The 25,115-nt window shown below is 39.5% G+C and overlaps 1 protein-coding gene across 2 annotated transcripts in view; it reads right to left on the bottom strand.

Annotated features, from left to right (window-relative positions):
• THSD4 (thrombospondin type 1 domain containing 4) overlaps positions 1-25,115 on the bottom strand; it is a 297,164-nt gene that overhangs the window by 155,771 nt on the left and 116,278 nt on the right. For both annotated transcript variants that reach the window (XM_005025428.6, XM_027467115.3), the window contains one exon: positions 6,511-6,647. In XM_005025428.6, coding sequence (XP_005025485.2) covers positions 6,511-6,647 — 137 coding nt within the window. The remainder of the gene's footprint in view (positions 1-6,510; positions 6,648-25,115) is intronic.

A 25,115-nucleotide genomic window follows, 5' to 3' on the forward strand; every position in this document is an offset into this window, starting at 1 on the left:
CAAGCAGAAACATCATCTCAAAGCAAGCAAGCCCACACTTCTGGCTGAATAGCAAGTTGAAGAAACCACATTCAAAGACATTCTCAAACTTAATAACACTGAAAAAATTTAGAGCGAAGACAGAAGTAGCAAATGTATTAAATGTATTAAAACAATCCACTAAAACAAATAACACATACCCAATATACTGAAATATGGCATATGTATGTGTACATGTATGGCATATGTATAAACACCTATTGGTTGTGGCACTAAGTATAAATCCTGTAAAAAAAGTGAAACTTGGTAGGATCATCAATGAAAAAAGGCTCCAAAATTCATCAGAATGAACACTGCTCAAATGTGCAATAAAGAGTTTTTTAGTATTTTTTTTTTTTACAGAAATCATAAAACTGATCAGGACCATTGTTATACTTCCAGTTTTACAGCAACCAGGCTTTAAGATGGACTTTTGTACAGGCTACTGTTTGTAAAATCTCTTCTGTTATGCTAAAGTGTAACTTGACTGCTAAGATTAAGCACTCTTTCAGTTTTATAAGGCCATTCTATCTAATATTGGTTAGCAATTCAAAAAAGAAAAGAAATGTATTGAATGCTGTCAATAAATATCTGTGTAACAAATTTTCATTACAACAGGTATGACTGCATTTTATATACTGAGAACTTCTGTTGCTTGTGGTTGCCTTACGTAACATTTTAAATCATTAACAAGTGAGAAACACCTTAATTCATATGTGTTTAAGTTTTATTTCTGATGAAGGCACAGCTGTCTTTATCATATTCTTTATTCTGTTTTCCAGCAGTAATTTTTATTAAAGCAATATTTTCTGCCTTTTGTTTCAAAGAAGAAGGTAAACTGAAAATACTACCCAGAAACAACATTTCTGGGGACCAACAGATGTTTTTTTACAGGATATTGTTTCTGGTAATGAAGCAAGATGTCCAACAGAGGGTGACAGAGACCACAAATTACCTGATTTTAAAAATAAAATAATGTGGCATTAAGGAAAAGCTATCTATTACGAACATTTGAATAAGCTTCATTACTTGAGAAACATTTTCAGTTAGCTGTAAATACTGACAGCTTCTCAGAAAAAAATTCTCTTATGCATGACAGTACAAAACCTAAATTAGTTCTCACTACATCCTTCATCTACATTCATGTTCTCTCAATAGTGTATAATATCTACGATAAATAAAATTATTTATTTTAAATAGTTTGGTGCTTCCTGAGCATGTGGACCAAAAAAAGTCTCAGATTCCATGGAGACAGGAAACATATTCAAGAATACTCATTTTCTTTGTCAGACTTATTCATTAATAAATCACATGGAATGCAAGATTTGATATATGGCACAAGAAAAACACAATAATTAATTTTAATACACATCAATGTATCCTGAAATATGTAGTACGTTTAAGAGGAAGAATGAAACACATCTTATATGACATTATTCTACCAACCTTCCTCAAACACAAACATGCTGTTGTACAGTTTCACTAAAGACTTTGTACCGACTTCCTATTCCTGAACCAGAAAATATAATAAAATAATAAAAAAGAGTGAGTTAATAATTAGTGTTTCTAAGCAGCATGAAGCTGTAATAGTATACTGTCCTTTAATGTGACCTGTATCTCAATACTCTTAAAAACTAACTCAAAAGTTTGAAACAAAATTAAGAGTATGGTTTACACACAAATTCTCAACATAACTACTGCACTGTTGAACGGATGAAGTTGGGAATTCAAGTTCTTTACATGTAGAACACACAAGAATTCTCAAGTTACTTCATGAGCTCTAGTTTACTTCACTGTTACACATTAAATGTAATCTGTGACATCCATAATGCATCATACACAAAATTGTGGCTGATGATCTTTCCCTATGTATGACTATCATGTTTATAGCAACCTTATATATAAGAAGATACAGCAGTATCTGTAAATTCTTGAAAACTTGGATTTGTAAATTTATAATCGTGGTAAATCTCTTGGCTAGGGCAAATGTTTCTAGGGAAACTGTGATCAGTGAGCACCCTCTGTACACATACTGCAAGATGAAATAGAAACTGATCATAAAACTTTTCAAACTGCTTTCTTAGAAATTCATTAACATTTTCTTTTACTTATAGGATGGCACATAATAAAATATTAATAAAAGTAACCTGAAAGAAATAGTAATGGCTTCCATCTTCTTTAAACTTCACCTGCTTTCCTCAATTAGATGAGAGAAACAATTTTGAGAACTCCCCTTTCTGTAAGTTGTGTAAAAAATCAAAAGCCTAGCAATGGATGTAGCAAGTCCAACTGCTAGTATTCAGGAAGAATTTCAAGAATATAAATACTGCTGGAAGACAAGTATTAACAGTCAACAGAGACAAAAAAAAAAAAAAAAAAAAAAAAAAAGAGAGAACTCTTTATCTTTACTGAGTCCTGCTTCTGACCTGTGCTGTAACTTTGATTTAGTTGTGCCCTTGTATAAAGAGGTGAATGGACTACATCCTAGTTTTTTTTTCAAGGGTATTACTCCTAAATATCACAATTAATTACAATTAAAGAACTTGTCCTGAATTAGTAATGATCGTGGATCACAACACAGTAGCAGTTGCTGATCCACAGCTTCACCGTTCTCCCACAGAAGTCCTGTTAATGCGGACAATGTGAGAAATCTGTGTGCCAGATCTGTACATTCAATCTTTTTATAGTCTATTGAAAAAATAAACACTTTTTTTTTCCTTTCATAGTCCCTGTAAAGAAATTAATTAGTCAATTCCTTGAAGCAAAACAGCCTCGTTCCAATCTGACCTTGACCACTTGCATTCCACTACCACCACAAGGTTGGTACCTTCAGTGCAATGTAGATATGAACCTTAAGAAAATATTTGAGTTACTTTAAAGCATCATATTTGGCATAAATTCTTGATACCTTTCAACTTCACTCAGAAACAGCCTCCTGCAACCAAAGTTTTTGCAGAAGGACAGAACTCAAATTGTATTCTGAAAGTAACCAGACAACATCTGTGCTTTCAAACAGATGTCCAGTATTTGTGAAAGCAATACAGTACCAGAGGATTGTTCCTATCTACTTCCTCATTACATGTTAAAGATGAGGTAAGCTTGTCTTACTTGCTACCATATTAAGGAAGCCGAAAACTTTGTTTTCAAAACATGAAAAACATGTTTTTCACAACATAATGTTTGTGTCTGTGGAGAAAGCAATCATGAATAAAAAATATAGACAGTGATTACTTTACTAGCCTACAGAAAGGAAGTCATTTCTGCTGGACAATTAGGAGTCCATTCCCCTCACTTTGGAGCTGGTGACAGGACATTTTGAAGGAACACAAGAAAGATTGAACGTGTGATTTTCCTTCCTGATATGAAGGAAAGAGCCACATACATTCTTGCATTCTTGTTCTCCTGTCATACAAACACTTACAGACCCAAGTGATAAATGGAGCTGCTTCACGCTGATGTCTTAAGGGTCACTCACCTAAACTGTAACTGCCAATGAAGTGATTAGGGCTGAAATAAGTACCAGCAAATGAACAAAACCCATATATGTCTATGGGAGGAGAATAAAAGAAATAGGACAAATACAAAAAATAACAAGCTAGAAGAAATACCAGAGAGAAGAAATGGAGGAACAATAACACCCTGCCAGTATTTTTCCACTGATAAAAAGGGGAGGGGTGGGAGTGGGGGGAAGCACAGAACCATAGAACAGATTAGGCTATTAGGCTATTCTTGATAACACATTTAGCAATTTTAAGTATTAAGTATTTAAGCTCATTGTTTTGTAGATTGGTCTCACTAAATATTAAGTGATCATACAGAATCATTGTCTTCTGTACTTTCAGAGACTTGCAAAAGCAGATGCAATGAAGAGATGTTTATGCAAAGGAAGGAAGAAAGAAAATATCCCAAATAGAATCAGAATCTTTCCATAAGCTCACAAAGTGAAAAGAAAAAAAAATGTTAAGATTGGGGTTGGATTAGAAATTTTATGAATAGGTTTAAAATACAGCATTTAATCCAACCAAACTATAACTCACTACACAGGCACATACAGAATGTCATGTTCAATTTAGGACAATCTCTTAAAGCTCAACATGCTCGACATAATGTGAGGCTTGTGAATGCACAACTGCTGTGAACTTTCATTACGGATTGAAGGGTGGCTTTTGTTTTTATACCATGGATTTAACTGAGGCTATTAAGCATCTATGAATAGAAGCTCTCATATTTTGCTTAATAAGGCACTTAAGCATACATACTTGAGAATTAAACAATTCTGTAAACCTGTAAATGTTTGCATGAGGTACTTTTTTTTTTTTTTTTTTTTTTAGTCCTACAACGTTTATGTTTTGACCCGTTAGTGACTGAAGTTCCTCTTCAGAGGAAAAATACAAACCTTTATTTTAGCTAAATGTGTCTTCCGAAGCTTGCAAAGTTCCGCTTACTTCTGCACAAGTGCAGTTAATACTACTGTATATGAGGACTTGGTCAACTCTCTCAGCTCTTCCTAGCTTACTCTTTCATTGCACTTAGCCACAGCAAGAGCCACAATAAAGTGGATAAAACATGGAGAGCCTTTACCTGCTTTGACTTGGCTTTCTCACAATAATTTGTTAGTTCTAAGGCACTGAGCACCAATACAGAACAGATTCTATTTCAACTCTCTAGGTTACACTAATTAACAAAGCATTACTGAGGAACAGTTTACATAGGCACAGAGATTTTGATTTCTAGGTCTATTTTCAACAACATAGGGGGGGAAACAGGACCAAAGCCTAGGGATCCCTAGCCTTAAGACAAGGCTAAGGGAAGATTTCACTGCTGTTTGTACTTAATGAGAGTGTAACAGATCACACAGAGCAAGATTATTTTCAGAGGTAAGCAGTGCTAGGCTGACAGACTAAGGGCACAAGTTGCAATATGGGGAATTTCAGTCAAATACAAGGAAAAAGATTCCACCACAATAATGCTCTAACACTGGACCAGGTTCAAAACTCAGCCTGGAAAAGGCCATGACAGCTATCTCATACAGATGGCCCTGTTCTGAGTAGAGTGATGAACTACATGACCTCCACAGGCCCCTTCCAACCTGAATTGTTTGATGGTTATAGGAATCCAAGATACATGTTCACAGTAAGCATTTATAGCGTATGGTTTGTTTATATGCAGCTTTACGAAGGAGCATTCTATACATGCAATGCCTGATTTTCAAAACTCAGAACACTATTTCCCAGTAGGTTGACAAACACACAGCCTTTCCTTGCTAAGACAGACCTCCAACACAAATGTATTAGTATACACTTTTTCATTTGCACAGTACTTGGAAAACAGCTGGTACACTAAACCTGTTTTTCAGTTTTCCAAGTCATGGATCAGAGCAGTAATTAAGAAAAAATCCTGGCCCTTTCAGATCTGGTTTAAAATCAGGGGAGACTTTAAAGAATGATCAACTTCAGAAAGATCCATCATCTGCAAAGGAAAGTCAAAGCTATGGCTTTGCATGCACTGCTGAGAACAGAAACATACACAGCATTGTCCAAATGTGTTCAAGAGGAATTTAGACGTGCCTAAGAAAAGGCTGCAGTCATAAGACACTTCTTCTGGCAAACCAACTATTTAAACTGAACTTGACCTTTCACAATTTGAGTTTGTGAGTCACATCTGACCCACTTCTGCTTCTTTTGCCAATGTACATGGAAAACATCATCCAAGCATCAAATGCCACTTACTAGCAATTTATGTAATACATATTTTCACTAATCTTACTTCACCAAAAATTACAAATAAACATTTTTTCAAAGACCGTAACATTGTCTTGAAGATTGCTACCATCCTGCAGAAAAAGAACAGTGTATTTATTCATTACAAAGGGAAGACAGACAGCAGGCTGCAAAAAGTCAATACAGTAGCTCCTTCTGAACTCTTGAAAGTTTGTCATTCACTTCATTATATTCTAAGAGAACATCACTACTGAGTAAATGGACAGCCAGTAAGACTTGAATCTCAAAAATGGCAAACACTGGCCAAACAGAAAACTAACTCCAGCTAAAATGCCATCAAAATAATTCGGTTATTCAGTTACCTGTTTATTTTACAGACTCAAAAAAAAACCTCCACACTGAAGTTTAATAAAAGGAAGATATATTTCTCTCTTATTTATGTTTCCAATGTTTTCATTTTGATTCCTTCACAGAATCTCTTCTAAAGGAGCTAAAGCTAAACATACGGAAAAGCTCACCAAAAGTCATCTTAATTGTGGCCAGAACACCTTCTGAATCAAGACTTTCAGGATTCCATAGCTTGCTCTCAGTAGACAGAAAAAATAGTATGGAAATGAAACCTGTAATAATAGAAGTTAGCATTTCTGAAATCTGCTAAAGCCTAAGAAAGAAGTTGAAGACATCATTCCACAGGTGAAGTATCAACCTATTATAGACATTAAGAATGGCACAGACAGTCAACAGGCCAATTCGCTAAAGACAGTAGCCTTACCTTGCACTGCCCTGCCACACAGATTGAAGTCCCGTTTTGGTCACAGGGTGTCCCATCTATCACTTTTTCAGCTTGTCTCACGTAGAATCGGTAGCCTATGGCACGGCAATTCAGCTCACACTTCTGACTTCCCTTCACTGGAGAAAAAGAAAAAAAAAACAACTGTCAGAAAGTCCATAGCATCATTTTTTTTAAAAAAAAGAAAAGCATATACATGCTGCAGTTTGTAAGAATGCAACGTGAATCACTGGATCAAATGAATGCTGAACAAGAAAGCAACTCCATGATAAGCATTTAAATATACTTCATGAAAATTCAACCTGTAGCTCAGCTTTCAATGACAGATATTTTCTTAGATGACCAAGAGTATCTTTAGTTTTAGAAAAATCTTTCCAACTTTGTTCTTCTCGCAATATAGTGATTATGACACATTATGGTATTTTGTAAAACCTAGATGTTAGCAAAATTACACTGTAATCAGACAGATATGCCTCAAATTAGGCTCATGTTACTTACTAACTGGTTAGATTACCTCAAACAAATATACTAATATTTAGTATTAAGAAATGTTTAAAATAACCTAGATGGAAATTAAAAAAAAAAAAATCTGAATCCTTTTCTGTTCATTTTTAAAATTTGCATTTTTGTGACTATTCCTTAGTTCAAGACAAAATTAAAAGATGAAAAATACTATAAGATTTAAAATAGATGAAACACATCATTGTTCAAAAGCTCATCCCAAATAAAACCTCAAGAACCAGCACATCTAAGTGATCTGTTGATATGCAAGAGCCAGAAGGAAATCAAGACCATTGAACTCTGGGTGAGCAGAACACAGAAGATGAGAAACTGTCATCACTGTCCATGAAAATCTATTATTTAAAGAGATCAGTCCAACACACCATGTACCTTATGCTATCAAGTTTGTTAATATATGCATAGTCATTCTATTTAAATTTATCTGTCATGTTAAAGTTGCATATAGTTAATTACCCGTATTTGCCAACTGAAACAACAATACCTTCAGGTTCTTTCCAACTAGTCATGGTGGCTGTGAGGTACAAAAAAATTATTTTGACAACAACAATATCTTTGCTGACATAATCAAAGAACAAAAATTCCACTGACTTCACAAAGCTTCAACTCATACGCTAACAGTGTAACCGAAATTCACTGCAATTTCATCTGTCAAAGAGAAATGCTATATACCTTAGTTAGCCAACAGGTAATATTCCCAAGATGTTCTGCTTGACTCACAGTATATTTCTGTATCTTCATCTAAAGCATAACAATCAACCAAAATAAATACATGCAGTAATTTCACATACATATTTAACACCTATCTTCTGTAAAAGGCACAAACTTTCAGCTCAACTTTAGTTATCCCCTATGTGGACCATAGGACTAGTTCAGCAGACCGATTTTGAAATTTCAGCTGTGTGATGAGAAACATACTAAACTTTAATTGCTGCTCATGTACGTCATCAACTGTGTCTCACAATCTTTTGTTAACATCCAAAACCTCTATTATTTTGAAGTCAGGTCAATGACTTGTTTGCCTGCTTTCCTTTTTGTGAATGGTATGCACACTATGCTCAAGTAGGTCATTTTTCCACTGGTTACTTCGTTAACACAGGTTCACTATCTTATCATTCCAAGGACTTCATTTAATTCTTAAATAAAATAAAATTTAAAAGTGAGATATTTCCTGCAGTCCAGTTCCCAAGTATAACAGGCAGTTATTATGATAAGCTGGGTATTATTCTTATCAGCTCAGATGCTCCTCACACAATCACTTTCAGAATTCTCAAATGAATGTAATCCAACTTCAGTGATCCATTACAATTGAAATCAACTTGTACTTTTCTGTCTCTGAAAGTGTCCTATTTTTACAACCTGTAGCATTAGCTATCAATCAGTTTCCATGCAGCATACATTTTCTTATCTTTCCATTCCCTGAAACCAAGTCAAACTACCATTTAGGGTTTCTTATATATCCACATTTTCAATGCTATTTCCCTGTAGTTCAAGTATCCTGAAGAGTCACATTACTATCCTCTTCCTCCTCCTAATGTCTCTCATTTGGTTTTGATCCTTTAAAATATTTATTATTTAAATTATCAGTTTGCCTGCTAGACTCTGACAGAAGTGTTATGCTACTTAGAAAGCTGAGTAAGTTAACTGTTGAACCATGTAATTTTTCCCTGACTTTCTTTTTTATTTTTCTTTTCTTTTCTTTTCTTTTTTTTTTTTTGATAATTTGGTATGTCAGAGTACTACATTGCTAATTTAGCATATTACCAGTGATGCTCAGGCTGATTTTACTTGCTCTGTAAAGTGAGATGCTTATCTCTTAACTTTTGTCTTTCAGTCTTTTAATTAGGAACTGTTTCAGCTCAAACAAAATATATTAGAAGAGCCACCGGCTTTGAATAGGTAAAACAAATAAATAAAATAAAAATCAATCTTTAACAAAGGGTTAGAGACTCATCCTCTAATACCTTGGCCTTCAGAACTCAGATTCTCTGGATGAGAAAAGCCAAGGCACTGCCTCAGTCAGCCATGTATCAGTTACTAATACTTCGACATGATGTTCCCAGATTTCAAAGATCTACAAAATCTGTGAATGTCTACAAGAGCTCAAGTGTATGGCTCCTACTGAATGAGAGGCATTTTGTATAAGAACGGTGTATTTGTGATGCATGAATTGCAACAGAGCTAACATATTTTAGAATTCGCTTTGTAAAACAAGACACCAAACTAGTAAAAAAAATACTCCATTGCCAATAACCTTCCATGTATCTTGACACCCTCTCCTACCCAGTATTTTGCCACAGCTCTTGTGTTTTTAATTCCATGTCAAACTGCACTATTGGCTTGGCAACTGGACATTGAATGTCAATTAAACAATGAGCTGTGAAGCGATTGATTCCACACAAGCAATGTATTTTAGTACTATGTAATATGATCCCAGACTTTACAAAAGCAGCTATCTGACCTCAGGGAATAGACTAAGGCTATGAGCTGAAGACCTGCCAAGCCAGCTGGCAGCAAGATGCACTTCCACTCAAAATGGGCTCTTTTTGAAAGTGTGACACAGTTAGTGAGATAGCTTGCTGTACAGGTAGTGTTTCACATGTCCTCCTAACTTCTGGTCATTGCTTTTCATTCTCAGGCCTACCTGAACACAACCAAGTCTTTGTGGAAAGTCTCACTTTATCCATTTAAACTACTTTATTAAATTGTGAACTTTGGTGAAATGTAACGCTACTGCAAAAGGTCTGCCAGAAATATTCATTATTGACTTAAATGAAAGAGAATAGTAGTACTTCAGTAAACAATCCTGGTAACACATAATATCTGGGTTTCTTTTTACAGACCGAGAACATAATCTAAACTGAAAAACTCACTACATTTCTAACAATGTTCTTGCCAAACTAGCCTTGAGTACTTCAGGGCTATCCTGAGCATGTCTCAGCTGGCAGACCTGGGAGCCCTTCTCATGTCTCGTGTCAAGAGTTGCCTTCCACCTTTCTGCACAAGGAACAGAGAGAGGCAAGGCAAGCAAGCAAAAACAGGACTGCAGCATGGTTCTTCCACCTCGCGATTCTGTGGTAACGGTACTGAGACCCCAAGACTAATTACAAACTGTACTTCTTTTGCATTACCAAGATGATATTGCAGTAAAAACTCTCCACCATAAATTCTTTCACTTTTTCTACCAGGACATAGAAACCCTGCACATAGGCACCAGCTTAGAAAGTATTAACCTTCCACACACCTCATATTGGAAATCTGCCATAGCAGCAGTAAGGTCTTTAATTGCATAAATTACCTGCTTTGCAATTAATTTGTCATATTCACTGATGCACTAAAATACACACAGAACTTTTTAAGACTGTATGTACTAACAAGTATGTGTAACTTAGAGAAACATGGATTTCTAAAACCCTATCCACCAGACTCTCACACAGAAATACATGGAAATTATAATGAATGCAAGAACAGATGAGTTTGGGCAGCCCAACAGGAACCTGCGGTTGCTTTTACTCTGAGGGTATTTTGATTGATCAAAACAAGGTCACAATTAAACATCAACACATTTCATTTCGACATTCTGTCGAAACGCAATCTTTGGTGTACAGGTCTGAGAAGAAAACTTCAGCTGTGCACCCCACCCAAGCAGCTTCCCAGGGGAGCAGGCAGGACCTCAGGTCACCGTCACCACACCACCAGCAGGGCCTGGGGAGCCGTTCCCGGCTGAGGCCCCACGGCTGCCTTTGGGGCGTCAATACCAGCGCATGTGGAAGCAAAACCAAGCCAAGCCTGCTCCCTCCCCGGGCTGCCAGGCCCACGCTCACACAGCGACCCCAGCCCTTTTTACCCCCACACGGGTGCCACCGCACAGGGCAGGTGGGGCCGCTGTGGAGATGGGCCAGGGCCCGAGCCCAGGCCTGCCCCTGGTGCTTATGCCATGCTGAGGCATGCCCTGAAAGAGCATGGCTTGCAGCACAGAGGCCCCACAGCCCCCAAATTAAAATCCTCTTCCCTCAGCAATTGTCAAGGTTGACACAGCCCTTAGAGAGAAGCTGAGGTGTTTGGAGTTACTGCTTGTATCTGTTGCCGTTACACCCTCTGGAGAATTGAAAGCAACTTGGGCAGCTTCCCCATCAGCCTCCCCCTGCTAAGGCCTTCCTCCGTCCTTCTGCTCTCCTGTCCGGGCACAGAGGAGCCAGGAGGAATTCCTCTCCCCGAAAGGAGCAGCTCCACACCACCAGCATGTGCAGAGGGTGCTTTTGGACTTCACACCAACTACACCCTTCCTGCAGCTTCCTCCTCCAATGTTTTCTGCCCTGGTCACCAGCTTGTTGCCGAAGGACATGCTTGATAATTGGTGACAGGGAGGAAAATGGACACCAAGGCGGCCAGGCTGCTGGTAGAGCAGCTCAGCAGCGAGCTTGAAGAGATAAGGAGAGAGCTGAACAGGCAGCTTGCCAATGCAAGGAATTTCAATCTAATGATATTCTTAGGAAAAAATGTTACAAGCAAGAGCATTCCAACTCTAATACATTTGCTAAATAATGTATTCAGATGTTCAAAGGGAAATTAAAAATAGCCAAGGAAAAAAAAATAATCTGCAAATCAAATCAAAATGCAACCGATCAGTAAACTAATCAAGTAATCTATCATTGTGCACAACTGCACACTGATTACCCTTATGAAACGTAGTAAGTTTCTCCTTTCTATTCCAGCTCCTGAAAGTGCAAACTGCTTGGAACGTGCACCGTGTCCCACTGCACGCACATTGAATCTACCGCCACAGACAACGCTAGCTGTAGGTGCAAGCAAAGTAAATAAATGATAGAACAAAAACTGTCACGTTCCACATGCTGCGAGGTAGGGACTGGAACGTACAAACTCTCACTGATGGTTCCTCAGTCCAAATCCTAATTTAATGTGAGACCCAGACTCCCTGTTGTTATCTATGTGGCAGTACTAGTTACCGAATGCTTTTACCATTTGTCAGTTTTTGTAAGTTTGCCTGAAGATCTAAAAATAGTTACTAATAAGCTCTGCAAGTTAAGAAACATGCCTTGAGGGTGCCCACAGAGAAGTGGCATGCACACTCTTGGCAAGCAAATGTCACGTTCACACTAATATTACATTATGGGATTAAGCAAATTTAAATTAGGCTTCATTTTGTGTGCACACTGCCTTGTAAAGTCAACTTCAGTGCTTTTCCATTGCTGAGCCAAGATGCACTCATCCAGGAGGTGTCAGAAGTGATTGTTCCAGGAACAAGTTGTCTCTGCACAGCTCCATTATTTTCAGAGAGGCTCGCCACGGGCTGCAATCAGTGCTTACAATACAAGTTATGAATCTGCTTTACAGGAAGTGTAATGGGGCACAGCTGACAATGGAAAAGACTCTTAAGAGATTTGCTCATGTCTGTCCACATAACATTGATTTTAAGTAAAGTCTATCAACACTGAGGGAAGGGAGTTCAGCTCCAGATCTGCAGGCTGAGCTTCAGACTGAGCGACAGACACCCTTGGTTATCCCACAGCAGCCTGCAGGGCAGAGAGGGAAGGAGTAAGGGAAGGAGCCTGGCAAGTCTCTGGCTTCTGCATCCACTGTACTTGTTAGTAAAGTTAGTAAAGCTAGCTGACAGCTACATTGCAGACTTCGAGTGGCACACCATGCCAGGCAGATGTAACCATGACAGTTCCATACTAAAAAGCATCTATTAGTGACTACCTGCAGAGCTCAGAATGGGTGAAAAGTGTTGCTGTTGTACTAAATGCAGGCAACTTTGTTTATGCCTCTTCCCCTACAAAAAAGGAGGAAAGTGTGTAGGCTTAGTTAGCAGTAATGGAACATTACCGCCAGTTTTGCAATTTAACGACTGAAGTTCTGTCAGGTCAATGACATGAACCTGAATGTGAACCAAGGCAGCTTTCCATTGACTGACAGTTACAAGCTTTTGGAAGTGGCCTGAAAGAATAATGTTTTGTTTTGTTTTGTTTTACCGCACAGTTACCTGTTGCCAAATTTCTAACTAACAATACACATATGTATTCTAAGAACTACTTATCGCATAACAATATTTGCTTTTCACAACAGAAAGACTGCTGTAGAGTGATCTCCTTTACTTGAGTCTCTTTTGATACTTTCTCCTTATTAGGTTTGCAAACATCTTTTGACAATAACCTGAAAGAGTTGTGTTTATTTTTTACTTTGTCCCTTTCAGTTTTGTTAACTGTTAGTTCTGTTATAAACTTTTACTACTCTGGCTCATTTTTAATTTTTTTTCCCATTTTTTTTCCCAAAAATAATTTTCCATTTTTCATTCCAGTAGACTTTTTTTTACTTCCACTTCTCCTTTCCTCATATAATAAAGTTGTTTATTATTTCATCTGGTTTCAATAACTCAATATACATTTAAAATATGTTGTATCAGATTTTAAATATTAAGACAAAAACACATATTCACACTTTTCTAAAGAGACTGCAAGTACATTTTAATGAATCTGAATCCAAACAAGGAAGGTATCATTTACAAAAACTCTTCATCTTTACCTGGATACCAGAGTTTGTTCTACTCCCAAGTCTGGTAAGTCCTACATTAAATAGCCATGAGGAACTTTGAGACTTCCACTGTATAGAAGGCATCATCCTTAATTCAAAGCACAGTAACCTGTGCGCCACTGAGCTATGTGAAGCATGTTACTGGGCTCCATGAGGCAAGCAGGAAACTCCTTTACGGCACAGAGAAGCACAGAGAGCTCAGGTAGGATGACAGCCTCTGAGCTGCAGCACCTTTGCAGCTGTTTCAGGACCTCTGTGCTCAGGCACATGTGGGCTGATGAGCTGAGACCCTGCAATACCTCGTTAGGCAAAGCAGCTCCATTCCAGTGCACGCAGCTCGCTGGGCTCTGCAATGCAGGGCTGGCTGGGCCAGCTGTGCTCTGTTGAGAATTTACAGCTATGTGAAATACCGGGCTGGGGACAGGTTCTGGCTGCTAAGCTCATTGCTAAAATGAGAACTGAAAACGGGCCATAGCGTAACTCACTAAATGTAGCAGGAGTCTATCCATTAACTCCCATGAAGTTGGGCTGGAGCCCAAACGACCTATCCTAAAGATTATGGGACCAATGACTTCATTATTTTGATTATTTAATAAAGTCAATTTTACCATGAGAACATGTTCTTCACCACCTATTACATGTTAGTTGCAAACGTGACCTGTGAAAGGTCTTTTATTTTAGTAGCTAGCCAAAATACAGAATCATGGAATAGTTTGGGTTGGAAATGGCCTTAAAGATCATTTAATTCCAACCCCCCTGCCACAGGCAGGGACACCTCCCACCAGCCCAGGCTGCACAAAGCCCCATCCAGCCTGGCCTTGGGCACTGCCAGGGATGGGGCAGCCACAGCTTCTCTGGGCAGCCTGTGCCAGTGCCTCACTGCCCTCTGAAGGAAGAATTTCTTCCTAATGTCTGATCTAAATCTCCCTTCTTTCAGTTTAAAACCACTCCCCCCATCCTAAGACTGCTGTTTGATGAAGAGTCCCTCCCCAGCTTTTCTGCAGCCCCTTTTAGGTACTAAAGGGTACTATGAAGTCTCCCTGGAGTCTTCTCTTCTCCAGGCTAAACAACCCCATCTCCCTCAGCCTGTCTTCAGAGGAGAAAAACCTTAAATGCCTTTGTAACTAAATCACCAAGGTACATGAAAGAAAGTTTTATTTACAGTATTATTTGAAGTAGATAGTGTTACATACTGGATCCTAAAATAGTAAGATGTACAACAGATATTTTGGTTTAAATACACATTCTAAAAATACTATATTTGGCCAAGCTTTCTGATCAATAAATGTTCTACATTATGCATACCATCCTTGTTTTAACTCTCTTTTGCAATATAATTCCAGAAGCCTACGTAACTGAAGGAACTCAAGCATCTTGCTAGCTTTTCCATGCCTCTTCCCTCTCCTTCCATCTGTATGAGATTTTACAGGTCAGGCATTGCTAGCTAGTTCCTTCTCAGTTCTTTCAGCAACTGGATGGTTGTACCTTTTAGGAGCTAGACTAGAAGAAGTTCCCTTGGGACTATTTGTATCATTTGCTACATTCAGATGCCTCTCCCTTCTTTCTCTGGATTAGGTTATGTTAGATCAGCAGATGCAAGCACCAGATTTAATTGGGAACTGAAAAGGAGGAAAAAACATACTACAGAGTAGCTTCAGCAAAGATTTTTGTTCAGTGAGGAGAAATATTTCTGAAAGGCTCTGATTTTCCACAATCCTTTACTCATATTTAGTGTTTATGGCAATAAGCAGCTTGCAAATATTATCATTTATTCCAGTTTTTCTGGTTTCTCCATTCCTCCCAAACCCCTTTGTCATTAAAGAACCATTAGTGATACCATATGGATTTGCTGCCATCCATTAAAAATAGCCAGAAAGTTGATCATTATTCCCCAATGAAATTAAAAGGATCCAACTGGAAATAAGGCATTCATAAATGCACACACACACAAGTCTCTCTTGACCAGCTGGACATCTGGAAATCAGCAAAAGGTATAAATTCAATGTGCCTTTATGAAAGGTTTTTTTGGTTCTGCCTAAACATTTGTCTTAGTGTAGTACAAATGTTGTACCTGGGTCCCCATGTACAAGGAGAGGAATTGAGTTACATGGGAAGCTGCGATGTTTAATAAAAGCTGCAGAAATACCCACCATGAGCTTTGTCATGTCTGCCGTCTTGATTTACTTTTAAAAGAGGAAGCAATCCGAGCAGATCCGAGCAGCTTACCAACCCACACAGCTGTTGCTTTTTCTCTTTTCTACAGTATGTAGAACTAGTGATAACTCATGCAAGGAGGGGTTTTGCACAGTAACAGCAGTGGAACTGCTCTATAACATACCTATCAGGCATTTGCACCATGAAGGGCAGGGGACTGTTATCGGAACACGTGCTCTTCTGCTCCAGTTACAACTTTTATAAACATTAGGGAAATTGTACAAACATCATTACTGAGCCAGAAAGAAGTAAAGCACCTAAAACCAACCATGTCTGCCTCAAATCACTGCATACTGCAAGGTGGCCAGTCTTTCCCAGATGAGGCTATTTCTATGTCCTCACATCACTGTCAAATTCCACTTAAGGGCTTCAGGCAGCTACAACACAATTCATGAGACCTTGTCTTTGTCATTTATTTGATACCAACCATGGTCTCCAATCAGTGTTCAAAACAGTTTTGCATTTCAAGTTTAGATCAGTATACCCACATTTGTCTACCAAAACCATGAGATTTTTGCTTGCTCTAAAGATTTTAAATCTGAACTGTATTTGTCAAGGTGCTACCGGCCCCAGTTCAGCAAAGCACTCAATGGGGTGGTTTGTGTGAGTACCTGAGCAGCAAGTGCTGCTGGCTTCAGTACAACTGCCACAAGTTACATGGCCACCGGTGGCTCAGGGCCAGTAGCCCTTCAAACGACATGACCAGGCACTGTCCTTTCTTCTACAGACATCAGCTTTTACTATGTTTCATTTGGAACTGTTTTCTAAATCAAAAATAATAATAATTAAAAAAAAAAAAAAATCCCCAAAATGACTGTTCTCACATCAGGCTTTCGTATTAGGCAGCCAAAATGCAATTTGTCAGCCATTGAAGAATTTGGCCACTGGATGTCTCCACTGCTCCATGCAAACAGAGATTAAAGTGCTCCTCTGGCAGAGAAAAGCAGGCATTTGTCTGTATTTACAAGCCACCGCTGACACTTTGCATGCAGTGCTCAGCAGCCACGCGGACTGGCGCTCTCTGGCCTTCAGAGCAGCCAGAGGATGACAGTTTCACAGGGAATTCACTCCTGGTGAAGCTCTGAATAACAGCTTCCAGTGTGTAAAATCAAACTTACGGAAAAGTCGGGTAAGTAGAAGAAATACAGACAGCAGATGCTTATACTCAAAACTTTTGTTTCCCTTTATATCCAGAAATAGCTAATATTGTATCAGTAACACCCTCATAAATAAGATGGTGGCCCATGGCATGGGTGCCTCTAAAAGGCAGTGAAAAAATTTCCAAAAAGTTTTTCTCTTTTGCTGGCATAACATGCCATCCATATAAAGCTGACTAAAACAACCATTTAATAATTGTATGGCCTGACATACCGCAGAAACTGCAGAAGATAGGCTATGAGGATTTCATGGAAGATATCTTGTCTTGCGGAGACATGATACAGAATTCATTAAAAACAGAGTGAAAATATTTAGAGAGCATACAAGCAACGCCCAAACTAAGGTCAGAGATAGAAATTAAAACCAACCAAACACACTAACTAATGAACTAATCTAAACAATCTCTGTTATCCACACAGGTTTTTGGTTTTGCATTTGTTTTAAATTCTGGCACTAATCAGAGAAGAAAACCTGCAACAGGCAGTGCGGTTTCTCATCTGGGAAATCCCATAAGGAGCTCTATCCCAAGAAGGGCTGACCACTTCCTGAGGGAGGCTGAGTATCAGTCCCAGCTGCCGAGAGTCTGGGATTTTCTAAAAGGTGCTTGATACTGCTTTCTGTCGGTCTTTACAATTTGAAAGAACCGAATATTTCTATTTGATTACATTAGAATCTTACTGGCCTCTGAAATCTCAGCTTCCATCCAGATCTTCATTTTGAAATAAAATTCTCTACCAACACATGAGCAACCCCCAAATATCTGCAAAGTAGAATCACGTTAAATTGTTCTCAGAAGTCAGTAGTATGGCAGTGCTAGTACATACACCTCCAAAGCCTGTCTTCAGACTTTCCAGAGTTCTTGGCCATTTTTATTAAAATCAATTCTACTAAGTACGGTCTTCACGTCACACCTCAGAATAATAAGTGCAAAAGGTAGGTGGGTAGCAAGGAGATTCAAGTTTAGGCTTGTGGAGCCCCCAGCAACATTCCAGACAAAAGCTTTCAGCCATCTCTTACGGGAATATATTTGTGCTCACAAAGTGAAATGACTTAGAAGTCTGAGTCTGGATTACACCGATCACCAGTGTGTAACGTGGTGAAAACCTAAGTATGTGTATAAGTACGTATATGCTGAGCTTATTTTTACTTACATACAGGTGAGCTGTTTTCCTGTTCCGTGCCCTAGAGAAAGGCGCTCGGTACGTGGTGAAATGCGCCGCATGCAGCACAGACTGCTGCTCAGCACTCGCACCACGGTCTCGCCACGGAAGGGGCTGGGATTCCCACCTTCACAGCTAAGGAGAGAAGCTTGAGCCTGTGCTAAATGTGTTTATTTTGTTTTGTGGTGTTTTATTTGTTTTTGCTTTTTCCATTTTACATATTCATCTATTTTTATAGATACACCTATTTTTGTACTCTTTATACCATGCACGTATCAATGGGCAAAGCCACAGAGGCGACTGAAGCCTTTGGCAAGGGCTTGTAAGTGAGCAGTCTCTGCTCTGGAACAGCACCAAGAAATCACCACCCTGCAGCCACTGAAGACAGAACACAGGCGGAAGCAAGCAGCAGGTGGAAGTCAGCCCCACGGGGACTGCCGCTGTCCCTGAGGAAGCACGTGTCAACAGGTTGTGACTGAGCCTCATACACCGAAGGCTTGACTGAAGTTAAATTAAAAAAAAAAAAAAAGAAAAAAAAAAAAAGCAACTCAACTGTTGCAGGGTGCTGAGCTTTTCTAAAATACTAGAAGAAACTTCTGCTTATTTAAATATTAATATAGCTATTACTGGGTCTAAAATGTCCTAAGTATGTTTTTCTGGATGCCTGCCACAGTCCTTTAATAGGCAAATAAATTCTTAAGAATTAGTTAAAACATTGAGCTTTTATTTACATAGTCGAAGATATAGATTTCCAAATTCTCATAAACACTAGTTAAAAATGAATGTTCCTTAAAACAATGTTTTCAACAAGATGCCAGTGGGCTGGAGCTCAATGAGTTAATTTTAAAGCTGCTTTCCCTCTGGTAACAGATAAAATCCCAAACATTCAGTGTTTGGAGATTTGGTTTCACATTACATTTCTTTTTAAGACTATTGTTATATAAAAGGATTTAATGATCATTGCTGAGACTCAAGATTTCTTAGCAGCCTTGCTTCTAACTTTTCCTTCTCTTTTCTTCAGGTTTCCCAAGTCTTCACGTTCTGATCGCTAGATGTTACGATCGGTCCCCACAGAAAACTGAAAGGTGCCACCTTGGTGAGCTGGGGTCTGGGGAAGTCTCCCTGGAAGGCAGTGGGGGGCCACAGCCTGCTCCCGGAATGAAAAAAGAGTTGGTTTTTTTTTCACACTGGAGAGGTTTGCCCCACTAGAATAGGATCGGTCTCTTTCACTCATCGGTGGAATCCCCCTGAAGCCCCAGGCACCCGAGCCCAGCACAGGGGGCACAGGACCAGGCAGAGGGGTGGCCAGCAGAGCCTCGTGCCGCACACCACGGTGCTTTCCAGTTCCCTGGCCCCTTCTGCCTCCAAATGTAGCTAGGTTATCTCTGTATGCAATGAACAGAACCACGTATTCAAAACCAAGCATGGAGCACCTTCCTTCCCTTATCCCTCCTGTTCTCCCTGGGAATTTGCTGTCTTTGAGACACGGCGGTGGATCTGAGGATGCAGGTTTGGCCAGCAGACCTTCAGGGGGTCACACAACGAGACGTTACACAGCAAGGGCCTGGCAGAACCCACCACAGAGCTGGGGCGCCCCGGAAAGGGCAGAAGCAATCCCAGAGCAGTTGTCACCCCCAAGAATTATGGAGCGGGTGGCAGATGACAGAAAAGGAGAAAGGGGCAAAGTTTCCAAGCTAAGAGGTGCAGAAGGAGAAGCTGAGAAATGCCGAATGAGTAACTCAGTTTCATTTCCTGGAAAAACTCCGCAAGAACTCAAACCCTCTATTCACAAACACCCATAGCCAGGGCAGCGGTAGCAACCAATATGGATTTGTCAAGATAAAAATCTTGTCAAACCCATTTAATTTCCTTCTGCAAACAGGCTCTGTGTGCAGGGGAAGCAGAAGCTGTGATTTCACTGGGCTTTATTGAAGTCTTTGACACTCTTCCTTCAAGCTAGAAAAATCCCATCTAGAAGAAATTGATACAAGAGAAGTGCAAAATTGGTTCAAAAACGATACTTGGGTAGGTCTTGGTAACCGGCTGGATTGTGCTATCTGCAAGTATTGTGTCTGGTTAAGTATGGTGCAAGTCTGGTTCCACTGTATGTTTTCATGATCAAAGCAGATGATGGGACAGAGATGATATTCGCAGGTAACACCAAGCTGGGAAAGGCAGCGAGAATATTGGAGGGAAGCATTAGAGTGCAGAAAAGATGCTGACAGTCTGGGGAAGGGTGAGAAAAGGCAGGATGAAATGTAATAGGGAGGGGGCAATATCCTACACAGTTACGACAGAACAACCACCTGCACAAACACAGGCTGGGTAACTCATGGGGAAGCAGGACCTGAAACAAGGGATTTGGAGCTGTGGATCTCATTTACCAGGAGACACCAAAGGGGTGAATGTAAATAAAAATAAAAATATAAATATAAATAACATAATAAGCAAGTATTGCAGGAGTAGGTCTAAACCAGAAGGCAGTCTGCAAATCACCTCAACAGCTCCAAATTTTGGCCCGAGCGCTGCATCCACTTCGGGACGTGGGCCCACGTGGAGAGCGTGACCATGAGCTGAGCTCTACAAAATACGACCAAAGGGGCAGGACTCGGGACATGGTGCTGCTTTACAGAAACACAGGGGCTGACAGTCTCTAGGACACAAAGGTAAGTACGGAAGGGAATAAAATGTTCCTGTGTGCCCTGTGGAGTGAACAGGAGATAATGGGCCAAAGTGGTGGCAAGGAAGACTTCTGTTATACAGAAAAAATTGCACTGGGAGGAATAATGAAGCTCTCCAGTTACTTCTGGAGACTTACAGAATTTCCACCACTGGTGAGATCTGGGACTGGGATGAACTGGATCAAGTCCCTGTGCTCTTCTAAAGGCTCTGCTTTCCTGAAGCAGGCTACCACAGAGTGCACAAGCCTGCCCGTGTTTATGGATCGACTTCTCCCTTGTTCCATAGTGACAAGTTATAACAGATGCAGCAGCAGCCTTCATTCAAAATATTTTTGCTACCATACAGTAAGCTTCAAGATGCTATTGTTTACCATTAAGGAAATTTACCACTCACACAAAGAGTTCATGGCAGTTTCTGCATGAATAAGCCTCACACTGTATTCTCTCCCCAAAGAAATGTAAATATTCACATCCAGTCAGAGCCACACATATGTTCAGAGTTCAAAATGAGAGGAGGAAGATTTCCTTGCACCTGGCCGGATTCCATCATGGAGCATTGCAGCGAGGAATATTAGCCTTTAATTGTAAAAATACTTCTGAGAGGTCAGTTTTTGTCTCTGGAAGGCAGTAAATTTTGAAATTTCACAGTCTTGCAAATCCTACCCCTAGCTCTGGGCTCAGGAAAGCATAACTAAAATACATAGCTTTCTGTCACCAAAACTGTATAGAGAAGGTATCTTCAGCCTGATCAGTGTACAGCTGTGAGTCCAACAGAGTAGGAGCAATCGAAGTGCTAACACTCAAAAATCTTTCCCAAAATGTTACCACCTTAATGCCAAACACAACCAGTTAAGTAATGGCTGCTTCAAACGTCTTGATAACATCAAATATATGTATTTGGGTTGGAGGCTGTTGATTTAAGGGTTGCTGATCAGAATTTTCTTAGTTTATGAGAAAATTACTCTTAAATAATTAAATATGCTGCTACTACTTCAAGCCTTCTTAGTCTATCAGCCTTCGATTCATTCATTGAGCAACCAGCATTTGGTCTAAACGGCTTAATAGGACACTGAAGGTCAAACTGAATCTAATAACAGAAATATCAGGATGATCATCTGGCAGCTAAGTACACTCTTCATAGCTAGAAAATCCTTCTCTTGAATCATAACAAAGCATATATCACCACGAGGGGATACCACATTTTCTAAAGCTTCATATGCCACGTGTCACCTCCATAGCCCAGCAGCCAGCCATTACCTATGCACATCAGAACCTTTTCACAGATCTGAAACAATTTTTCACTTTTGTGACATGTCGTTTTAAGGTGTTTAAGCCACTGTTTATAATCACCTTGCAATGAATGTGTAAGGCTGACAAGCCTATTGCTTTGTGGTCATGCTGCCAGGCTACAAAACAATACAGAATTTTAGTGGAGATGTGGGACATTTCAAAATAGTTTCCAAACCCCCAAGAAAGCAAAGTTAAGAAACCATGTCCAGTCTAGTTACATTCATTCTTCCCAAAGCAACTGGAAGGAGGGGGAAAGGAATGGACGTTTAAATGTGCAAGCCATTTTTACATGTCTGCATCAATTAACACTTGTTAAGATAGCATAGAAAGAGGGACACACATTAACAAAGCTCCCTTAAAATTCCCTAAAGCTGTTCTCCCCGCCCCTGCCTCAAATTGGAGACAATGCAACAGCAGTCTCTTCAAGTCTGGCAGTAAGAGAGTCGTCAAATACATAAACTACTCACAAATGCTGTCCAAAAAGAGAGGGTGAGCACATTTTGTGATGTTGGGTTCACCTGGTACAGACCTTATGGAGGAAGACATTTCGTGTTGAAATAGCAGAGGTGGCTTTACTAACTGTAAAGAATTCAAGGGGGAAAGAAGGGGAAACCAGCAACATACTATGGTGAAAAATAATGAATCACACTCACAGACTTCAAATATAAATTACCTCCCTTTTAGCCAAAAAGCAGCTGTACAAAAGCTGATGCTAACCATTATCCATTGAAACCATTCTGTACTGGCTCAAACACTTTAAAAATATATATACATATATGCTTTCAGCAGCCCACCCTCCCCCTTCCTGAATTACTGCCTGCTCTTCTGGTGAAAATAAGCTTGTGTAAGTTCTTTAAGCAGCCTTCTCAATGTGATGTCCAATCCATGCAGATTAATTAAGGATTTGGGGGAAAAAAAATCCACTGCTTCTCTTAAAGAAACACGAGAAGGTTGTATGCTGTTATTCAATAGCCAGACTAATAGAAATAATTAAATATCCCCCCTCACTCAATACTCTCTTTTATTTGGCGCTGTCCTAAATTCTAAAATACTCTACAGTGAAACAGGAGACTGTCATGACTAGGAGACATGAGCTGGCACTGCCCTGCCATTGCAAGGGCGCAATGACTTTCTTGAAAGGAAAACAGAGGAAAGCCAGAGAAAAATAAAGGAGCTCTCGAGTTGCAATAGCTGCTGTTCTTCTGGAATTAATAATTACTGGACGAGAGATGTTGCCAAGCAAATGAACTATTCAAATTCTGAGAAGAAGGAGATTACTGATGAAATAAATATTTTAAAATTTGTGGGGGCTTCTGTTACAATATGCCAGAGAACATTGAGCCTACAAACTATTCACACTAGATAAACCTTACATATGCTAACACTTCAGCTACTCCAAAGCTTATTGCCTGTATGTATATTGACCAGCTTATACACAACACGGATGTAGAGCAGATTCATACATTAAATTAATAGCATACTCTTGAGAACTCCAGCGAAGACGCAAGAGAATTCAAAACATATGGAGGCATTTTCTTGACTCTGGAACATATTGAATGGGAAGACATATCAGTTACAGCTGGGAGTTACTGTAGACTGGTATCTGCCACAGACATACTGCATGATATTTAGCAAGTTAAAATACTTACACTGTGTGTGCGGACCTGATCCAGAAACGTGCACTGCCCTGGGCTGCACAGATGCATCAGGGAAAGTGTTCCAGTTTCTACATTTGAAAGACAGCTCCTACCCTGACTAGATCACCTTCCAAGCTTGAAGTTACACTGCTGTGTAAATGACAGAGAGAGGCCCACCTTGCTGTGTGGGACAGAGCAGTAAGAGACAGCCCTGCTGCTCCTGCAGTTATTTCTTACACCAGACTTGTTCTCTAACGTAAGTTTTAGCTAGATTTTGGTTCCTTTATCCTGCTTGTACAGCAGAGAAGATTCATACCTAGGCTGTCTCTCCATTTTCAAAAATAGTCTTTATAGTTACAAGCTAATTGACAGTGACTGAAACAAATGGCAGCTTCAAAAGAGGAGATGAGAACACAGATGGTAGAAGATCACAAGCAAAGATGTAGACATGTTTTACAATACATGCAGGCATCTAAACTGTGCTTTAGATAAACTTCTTTAAACTTCTAGATATTTTCCATCTCTCTGGAATCTCCGGTCTGTGTGTGTTTGGCCAGATTCCTTCCCAGACACCAGGTGCCCGTTCCATTTACAGACATCTCTTTAGGTACAAAGACAGGATCCCACTCTGCAACAGGCGGCAAATAAAGTCACACAATGTTCCCACTGAAGCTCTTTATGTTGGCTGCAAGGCCTTCAAAAGACAAAAGGATGGGAATGAGAACGAAATGCATTTCAACTGAGCTAAGCGTGTTAGAAGACAATTGGAGTCAGAAAATAATTGTTGATCTAATATTTTATTTCCACAGAAAGGCAATCACTTCCATCTTGGTGGTGACTGTGGGCAGAGTGGTGATGGTACTGACGTGTGGTTTGGCACGATAAAGCAATACTAGAAATGGGAAGAAGAATGCATGTTGGTCTTATATGTGATTCAATAGCCTCAGTTTCAAATCGACTAGCTAGCAGCACAGATGAACAATTAACAACTTTTTTTTTTCTTTTGTATTTACACTGAAAGCAATTGAAATGGTTTCACAATCACTTCCAAAAGGCTTACAACATTGGTAAGATGGAAGTCTCTCGTCAGTGTTTCCATTGAAACTCATTCATAGCTGTAAGAGTTAAATTAATCATAATATTTAATTTCTCCTTTAATGGCATCAAGAATGATGGATAAGAACAGAATAAATAGTATTTTAGGTAGGATACTTCCTATTAGGTCCTGCCATAGCTAAACCTTGTTTTATGGCACTGTGCAAATTACTAATCAAGCATGTTCTATAAATTCAAGCCCCAAAATCAGGATCAGTACTTCCCTTCTCACAGAAGTACTATGGGAACAAAATCAAACAATTACTGAGATGTTCACATAA

Source organism: Anas platyrhynchos, chromosome 11, assembly GCF_047663525.1.
Source record: "Anas platyrhynchos isolate ZD024472 breed Pekin duck chromosome 11, IASCAAS_PekinDuck_T2T, whole genome shotgun sequence".
NCBI classification, from domain to species: Eukaryota; Metazoa; Chordata; class Aves; order Anseriformes; family Anatidae; genus Anas; species Anas platyrhynchos.